Source organism: Anticarsia gemmatalis, chromosome W (genome assembly GCF_050436995.1).
Source record: "Anticarsia gemmatalis isolate Benzon Research Colony breed Stoneville strain chromosome W, ilAntGemm2 primary, whole genome shotgun sequence".
Classification (NCBI taxonomy): Eukaryota; Metazoa; Arthropoda; class Insecta; order Lepidoptera; family Erebidae; genus Anticarsia; species Anticarsia gemmatalis.
The window spans coordinates 8,330,614-8,339,904 of record NC_134775.1 but is presented as its reverse complement, the minus strand read 5'-3'; the positions used below and the strand labels follow the sequence as shown (position 1 = coordinate 8,339,904).

The following is a 9,291-nucleotide window of genomic DNA, read 5'->3' as shown; positions in this document are numbered from 1 at the left end:
AAAAATGAATCACGGGTAATATTCGGCAGCTTCTCATACAGGTTCTGCTCATATATGCACTCAAATACCTCCTTCTCTGTAAGTGCTACAGGTACACCAATAACGACAATCCTTGGTCGACGCTTTGTAGCTTCCTCGACCTTTAGTCCCGAAGATACAAGTTTGTCCGAATGTCGCAACTTTTCTATATCGCCTTTATTTTCAGTGCTTATAAGGACTCCACCGTTCTTTACTTTTCGCACCTCCCGGACTTGCAGCTTAAGTTCCTCTGGAGAAATTATTTTCTGGACAAGGGTCTTAGTGTCATTACTTGTTTTGGTCGTATCATTAGGATAAATGACTACAGAGCTTAAATTTGCAGGGCGGATGAAGTTATTGGTACCTTTTATGACCATATTTGCGTACGAGCTCATTTCAACAGGCTTCAACTTGTCTTCAACAGCCGCCTGGATTTGTTCCAAAGTGCTGGAGACCTTCTGCTGCTCCCGTAAACGTTCAATGGTAGAGTACGCTTGGATGGTCTTCTGTTTAAGGGCTTGGTAAAGGACAGCCATCTGGCCCGTCCCCTGGGTAACATTACGGCAAAGATTAGTGACACGTAACTTTTGGTCTGAGTTCATTTTGCCGTCGGATACTATAGAACACACTTCTCTTATACATGAATCTATAGATCCGAGCCATTTTTGAACTTCTTGTGTGGGTATGACTTCCTCAGGTAGATGCTCCTCTGAGTTCGATGGTCTTGGGTCAATTGGGTGAGTCCTGCACGGGCTAGATCCTGCGTTAGACATGTCTACCACAGGAACACTTTTTCATTTGTATATATATATTCGGAAACTTAGTACATGATCTCACAATAAATCCACTAGTCTCTACGTATTCACTCGTGTCCCACTTAAATTTTTTACGACGCGGCAAATAGTTTGATCTAGATTAGTAATTGTATTTATAAATTCATTTCAAGACAATAGAAAAACACGTCCGCGCAATCAAGTGATCGATCAGTATATCATATTGATTTTAAGGAACATAAAATGTAAGACTTTGTGCGGGTATATATTGGTATGTTTATTAGTGATAATATTAATAGGCAAGATGAAGTTGATCAAGCAGCCCATATCCCTGAATGTTAATAATATAAGCTTTAGTGACTCTCCTCACCACGTAAAGCATAGCCCTTTATTACCAAATACAATACGTTGTATAATATGTGGGCCATCTAACTGTGGAAAAACAAATGTTATGATCAGTTTAGTGCTACACGAAAATGGACTGAAATTCAAAAATATATATCTTTACTCTAAAACCTCTTTTCAACCAAAATATCGCTTTTTGAGTGAAGTAATAAGAAGAATTCCGCAGATTAAATTCTATGAATTTAATGATGATAAAGATGTTATGGCTCCAAGTGAAGCTTTAACAAATTCTATTTTTATTTTTGATGACGTTGCAACTGAGAAGCAGACAAATATCCGTAATTATTTCTGTATGGGACTAACATAAACAAATCGATTGTTTCTATTTATCTCAAACTTATTCCAAAATCCCGAAGCAATTGTTACGTGATAATGCAAATTTTCTTATAGTATTTAAACAAGATGATGTGAACTTAAAACATATTTATGAGGAACATGTCAGCCCTGATTTAAATTGGAACCAATTTAAAGATATTTGTAAAAGAGTTTGGAGTAATCGTTACAATTTCATACTTATTAACAAAGAATGTTCATTAAATAATGGCAGATACAGAAAAAAAATTGATATATTTTTTAAATTTGATGGAGTTGATGATACAAACTGATATAATTGTGAATAACATACAAAGTAAATTAGTATTAGTTCTTCTTCATGTGAATGCGGTCATTTAATGTAAGATGGATAAAGATATTAAAATAGAAATAATGAAGTCCGTAGACTCCATAAAGAATAAAATAAAACAAATGAAAACTCAGGAATATACCATGAACTTATCACTTGATAAAATGCTAAAACCTGTCGTTGATCCTCTTAAAATGCTAGTTGACTCGAATACACCCATTATGAAGAATACGAATGTGGCAAACACATCTCTCAACAATACTAAAAACACTGAATCTGATGACATCAACACTAGCTCAAATGCAATGTTTGAGAACAGTTATAACCCAAACCAAGATTCTGAACAACCAGCTGAAAAGTCACCCAAAGTTGAATTACCAGATGGCCTAGAAATATCATTGGAAGGTTATGATATCCATGACATTTATGATGGTGTAAATATACCGTTTGGGATAAGAAGTGAAAATAAGAGATTATGGATGGGTAATTTATCAGTATCCTTTTCTAAAATAGACAACTTGAATAGGGATAATGTCATTTTAGTTAAAATCGGTGACAGAGCCTATAATTTAACCCCTGGACTAAAAGAACTGTTACTTCGAAGAAAACCTGATTTAAAATTAATATCTGACAAGGACAAACTTGTCTATAAGGATATGCTACATTTTACAAATGCGCATAATAGAGACTTTAATCCTAATGGTCAAATAAGAGGTGATAAAGGAACAAAATACCGTGCAATCATCAGGCCATTGTTTTCAGAAATATTCAATGACAAAGTTTCCACTAAATTTGGAGGAAACTTACCAAAGCTAGTATATTGGGATGACCCTAATGAATTGGTTGAGAGATTGCAATTATTAGTAGCGTCAAGAGATGCTGGCAATTCAAATCACGATAACGAAATTTTATCAATAATCGAAGAATTAAAGGAAGCTGGTATTATTAAAGAATAAATAGTAAAAATAATGTGGCGTTTATTCAGTATTACATAGAATTTGCGTAGAGGCATAATTAAACTGAGACAAAAAGAAACATGAGTAAAGCCGATGTGGTCAACGAAATTCATAAAAATGCAAGAGTGAACTGTTCACGAAGACACGTTATCATGAAAGATATAGACGATCTATGGCAAGCGGAATTAATTGACATGCAATCAATTTCTAAGGAAAACAAAAATTTTACATTTATTCTTGCTGTTATTGATACATTTTCGAAATACGCATGGGCTTTTCCTTTGAAATCGAAAAACAAAGATGTTATAAGTAACACTTTAAAGATGTTGTTAAACAAAGGACGTGTGCCTAAAAATCTGCAAACGGATCATGGGACTGAATTTTATAACAATACATTTCAAAATCTTATGATAACATATCATATTAATCATTATTCAACATTTTCAACAAAAAAGGCTTCAATAGTTGAGAGGTTTATCCGTACCCTGAAATCCAAACTGTATAAAGAATTTAGTTTAAAAGGAAACTATAAATGGATAGATAATACTCTTGATAATGTTATCTATAAATATAATCATACTAAACATAGAACAATTGATCAAATGCCTGCAGATGTAGATAATAAAAATAAAAAATGCCTACTGGAAAGATATATAGGTTTGTCAAAAAACGTGAAAAGTATGAAATGTAAGTTTAAAGTAGACGATTATGTACGTATTAGTAAGTACAAGGGCACTTTTGAAAAAGGATATACACCCAATTGGTCAACAGAAATATTTAAAATAAAAAAGATTCAAAGTACTACGCCTATCACATATTTAATTGAAGATACAATTCGAGGTCGACCTATCTTAGGTGCATTTTATGCGCAAGAGCTTCAAAGAACGAAACATCCCGATATCTATCTAGTGGAGAAAATTCTAAGACGTAAAGGAAATAAAGTCTTCGTGAAATGGTTGGGTTTGCCTCCTTCTGAGAATAGTTGGATTGAAAAATCAAATAAATTGTAACAAATTAATACATACTTTTTTTACTTTATAATTCTATTTATTAAAGGTTCAATATAATTATCATAAGTCTTATCATGTGTATTGGAGAGAGCAGTCTTCTCAATTGGCTAATAAATCATTTACCGTTTGAGTTACACTTGCCAGGCTATAATTATTGTGGGCCGGGCACAAAATTAATTAGAAGACTTAGACGAGGAGATAAAGGTGTTAATAAATTAGACGAATATTGTAAAGAACACGACATAGCTTATAATAAGTCTCCGAACTTGAAGGATCGCCACAAGGCAGATTTAGTTTTATTAAATATGACGAAAAAGCGAGCAGTTGCCCGGGATGCTAGTCTCGGTGAAAAACTCGCAGCACGTTTAGTATGTAGCGCTATGTCAGCCAAAATTAAAACAGTTTCTGGACTAAAAAAGAGTAACTACAATTGTTCGCAAAAAGATACATCAGTAGCTCTACCATGAGTTGGCGTAGTTAAATCATCTTACTTAACTAGAGTAGTTAACGTGAGAACGCAACTACAACAGTGGGCTTAAATGTTCGTTCCATGAGTTGTGTTGACGTTAACTACTCTCGTTATAGTTAAAACTATATCATTCGTAGTAAGATTTTTAATCTGTGGTTTTGCGACATAATGTCAACATTCAATCTGTAACTTGACTAAGCTTGAGTGTTGTAGTTCTATCTCCTTCTATTCACATAAGACAGACAGAGAGAAAATACGACACACGTTTCAAATTGATATGGTAGTATTAACCAACAAAAATAAGAAGTCGTCGCTTACATATAATTTGGTACGTTTTCGTGTATTTTTGATTTTGTGTTATTGCTTTTTGTTTATTGTCAGACGGGGACAAAAGAAAACACCTCAGTTAGTGCTAGTGAAAGGATTCTAATTAACAACTAATTTTATTTTCACCTTTGTTTAAATAATTCTCTTTCCTGCCGCGTCCTAGGAAACTTTATGAACATGTTAGCAAAAACTGCATGGTTTAAAGCAAACAAAGTTTACAAAGATCACCCTTGTGGCCTCTTGGGAAAAAATGGTTCGCCTCCCCAACAACACGCTGATACAATATACATACATACAAATCAAAGGTAAGCTTAACAGGCTTACCTTTGATGCTAATGAAACTCTTTGAGATGATTTTAAACCCGTGTGTTGACATAATAAATCACATAATTCTATAAACACTTCTTTGTTAGTCGATATAGTTTTGTAAACTTTGTTTTACAATTATTGAGGGGATTTCCACTTAATTCAGGCATACTGCTTTAAAATGTCTTTGTTCACGTCGTTCATCTTTGAATGCAGCAGTTTCAAACATATCGCAACCAATATTTGTTCTACCCAACATTTTTAATGGAAAATAACTACAATTATTTGTAAAACAATACGCTCTCACGAAGCTAAAAGTCAGTGAGTGCCGCAACTACTATAGTAATAGTTCGTTACTATAGCATCTGTCAAATTGGTAACTCATGGTACCAGTATCGTACGGAAAGAATGAACGACAAAGCCAATCTACATTCACTGTTGTTTAATTTAACTACACGTTACTAACTATGGCGACTCATGGTAGCAATGTTGGTACCTTAACTACCCGCTAGGGGCGCTGTTCGAGTTTCCATACATTTTTTCAACTACAGTGTCTGCGGGAGACTATAGTTGCCAACTCATGGTAGAGCTACAGAACAAGGTTCAAACGTCGTAACAAGTGTGCGAGAGAACAAGCAATATAGCGCGTGCGCACGAGCGAGCGAGTAGGCCATATGGTCGTATGTTGCAGTTATAAAGCAAACAGCGCGATAAGGAGCACAATAGGACATACAATAGAGAGGTGTGAAACTCATTAGCGTAGCAGGGGTGCCAAACCTTTTACAATAATAGTACGTATTCAATAAGTAATTTATGTTCTGAATAAATTTTGGTAGAAAACTTATAGCACAAACAAATAAAACACAGTGCATGCAATTTAAGAAACATATTAAACAATCTTGTTTAAATCGGCCTCTTTTCTAATAATTATGAGTTTGGTAGATTGATTTTTTAAAACATGTATTTTTCCGTGCTTGACCCATACGTATTGATAGTTTCTTTCCTTTGCGATAGCCTTGACTTTGGTAAAAAGCTTCTTGTGTTCTACGCTTAGATGGTCGTTGACGTAGATTCTCTGAGTTGCTCCTTGAAATCCGATATCAGCAGTAGACAGTTCCTTATTGGTAAGGGCAGCAGTAATAAAATCTTCTTTAACGTACCGATTCAAGAAGCTTACTACTATAAATTTATCATTTGAGTTGTACATAGGAACTCTTGAGATGTAGTTGATCTGGCTTTTCGGACAATTGAAGCTGATCTTACGGCCGATAGTTTCCATGATCGAAACAAGTTCTTGCCTTTTTTGGTGGGAATACCCTTAATCTCCACATTGTTTAGACGGGAGCGATGTTCCTGTGATGCGAAGTCAAACTTTACCTTTTCCAGGTCGGTCTGAAGGCAGGTAATTACTTCTTGAAGCTTCTCAAGTTTGTTCACTTTGTCCTCGACGACCGTCAATCTGGAGCCGTATTCCTCGAGCTTTTGTTCGGTACTTTCACAGGTTGACTTAACCTGTGATAGTTCATCTTTGATGTCTCGGATATCATTTGCTAGCTTTGGCAATTCAATTAACTGACGCTTCATGTCTTTAATCTCAGCTAGTATTGCTTCCATGGTGGCGGGTTCGGTGTTAGGCGGAGATGGTGCTGATATTCTACACGTAGGACATTTCCACAGTGCTCTTCTATCGGTACCCAGTTTTCTCCATCCTCCCTCTGTGATGCTTGCACATACAAAATCCAGATGTTTTTTGCAGTTGGAACATTGGACACCATCATTAAATTGAATATCACACATTGCGCACGTTTTCATTCAAAAAATAATAATTTTGGAATTGATTAATTTATGAGAGTGGCAAAAGGTTGACGATCTATTATTTCTAAGCGACGCGTAGTGTGCGCACGAGTGTTCACGATCATCTAGGACGTGCGTCATACCCGAACACGTTGGAAGATGAACTACGTTAGCAATAAGTTAGTATATAAGATCAATGTTTCATAAGATTAAATTAATTACTGTTTAGCTGTAACTCTGTCGCAATAAAGTTATTTTTTTAATATTTTCGTTGTCGCTCACTTAATTGTCCGAAAAGGACAACAGGCGGGTGCTGATGCTGGTGGAGAAGATGAACCCGGGCCTGAAAACACAGGAATGGCGAGTCATCGACACCCAGAATGACGAGTTCACGGTGCGGAAAATCGTCATGATGGACAAGGACTCGGCCGAGTTCATCAAAGCCCGGGACTACAGGCTACCCACCGGCATCGACTTCAGCATATTTAAGCTGCTCGAAGATGCCTCCCCGGTGGCCAGTACGTCAGAGGAGGAGCAACGAGAGCCGCCTGAGGAAGGCGACCCCCCGCCTCAACGACAGTGACGGAGCCTGCGAACCCACCTCAGCGCCCCATGACCCCCGGAGCCCCGCCATCCCTAGTGTCAACCATTGGCACTGAGGACCTTTTTGGGGAAATGCGGAACCTGGCGCTTGAGGAGGACGCTCTCCTAAAGCCGTCTTCCGACAGCGAGGCGGGCGGCGACCCATAGTTGCCCCCCCCACCTCCACCACCAAATGACCCCCTTTTCAACCATCAACATGGAGGGTTTAAGGTACGTTCAAATTAACCTACAGCACAACAAGGCGCCTACAGCCCTTCTGGCACGAGCCCTAAAAGGAGGCAAATTCGACATTGCTCTCATACAAAAACCCTACATATATAAAGGGGAAATCAAAGGATTAGACGACACTGGAGGAACAATATGAAACTCCAGAAACACTAATAACGGTGTGAGAACGTGCATATACACCAGGAATGGCGTAAATGCATGGCCTCTGCACGACTTCTGCTACAGGGATCTGACGGCAGTCAAGATCAACACAGGGGGAAAGATAGCAGCAAGACCATCATCTCTGCCGCTGTCTACCTTCCCTATAAGGAACCTAACCCGATCCCAACACAACTTGAAGGTCTGGTTAACCACAGCATCCAGCACAAGATGGACATCATTATTGGATGCGATGCAAATGCTCACCACGTGATCTGGGGCAGCTCGGACACCAATAGAAGGGGAGAAAAAGTACTGGAATATCTGGTAAGTTCTCCTTTACAATTACTCAACCGAGGAAACAGCCCTACCTTCGTCAATGCGCGGAGAGGTGAAGTAATAGATATAACCCTAGCCACTAACACTGCTAGCAATCATATCGCTAACTGGCATGTATCAAATGAAATCTCGCTTTCAGATCATAGATATATATGCTTTAACTATGGGACGACTCGAGTAGACACAACTACGATCAGAAGGAATCCCAAACACACGGACTGGGTTAACTATAGCAAAGATCTAAAGATCTTGCTAGGTGACCCGGAGTGCAAGCTCAATTCTACCTTGGATATAGAACTTGAAGCAGACCGGTTATCGAAAACGATCACACAGGCCTGGACGGATAACTGCCCGGCAAAAGAAATCAAACCCAAAAAAGTCCCTTGGTGGAACAAGGAACTAGAGGCTCTAAAACGTGAAACCAGAATCGCCTTTAATAGAGCTAAGGCCCGAAATGACTACAGTGACTATTCAAAAAAGCTAACTGAATATCACAAAGCTGTAAGGAAAACCAAGCGCAAATCCTGGACCGATCATTGCGGCCTAATTAGCTCGCTTCCAGAAAGCATGAGACTGACCAAAGAACTATCGCTGGCCAAAGTATCAAAAACAAAGACGAGAAACTCACAGAATCTGGGGAAGAAACGCCACGCATTATGGCTACCGAACATTTTCCAGGCTCAACTATCATCAACATAATGACAGATGAAGATATAACGCATAGCGAAGAAAATCTCATCAAGACGTCAAGGGCTGAATGGAACACAGCCAGGAAAATAGTAGATGGGAACCTTCTGAAATGGGCAATTGACAGCTTTAAGCCCTACAAATCACCAGGACCAGATGGTATATACCCCATAATCCTACAAAAAGGCAGTAATGTCTTAATACCACACTTGGTGCGTATTTACAGAGCATGCCTAGCCTATGGCCATATACCAAAACTATGGTCAAAAGTGAAAGTAGTATACCTGCCTAAACCAGGAAAAACAAACTACGAAGATGTTAGGTCATATCGACCCATCAGCCTTACATCGTTCCTACTTAAAACGATCGAAAAGCTGATTGACAAACATATAAGAGACGGACCTTTACGAAATAATCCACTCCACGGTAGGCAATGTGCTTATCAACAAGGGAAATCGACCAAAACAGCACTTCATCTAGTGATAGAACGAGCAGAGGCAGCACTGGAAAGCAAAGAAATATGCGTGGCCACCTTCATAGATATAGAAGGGGCCTTTGACAGAACCACCTTCAAAGCTATCCAAGATGCTGCTATAAAACATGGTGTGAACCCAAC

At 38.2% G+C, this 9,291-nt stretch overlaps 1 protein-coding gene and 1 pseudogene across 1 annotated transcript; one reads left to right on the top strand and one right to left on the bottom strand.

The window, feature by feature from the left end:
• Positions 1–5,775: 5,775 nt before the first annotated feature.
• On the bottom strand, positions 5,776–6,698 carry LOC142985906 (uncharacterized; annotated as a pseudogene).
• A 1,011-nt stretch (positions 6,699–7,709) lies between these two features.
• Positions 7,710–8,687, top strand: LOC142985905 (uncharacterized). Its single transcript, XM_076134148.1, has one exon. The coding sequence runs from the start codon at positions 7,710–7,712 to the stop codon at positions 8,685–8,687; it is 978 nt and encodes a 325-aa protein (XP_075990263.1).
• The last annotated feature ends 604 nt before the right edge of the window (positions 8,688–9,291 follow it).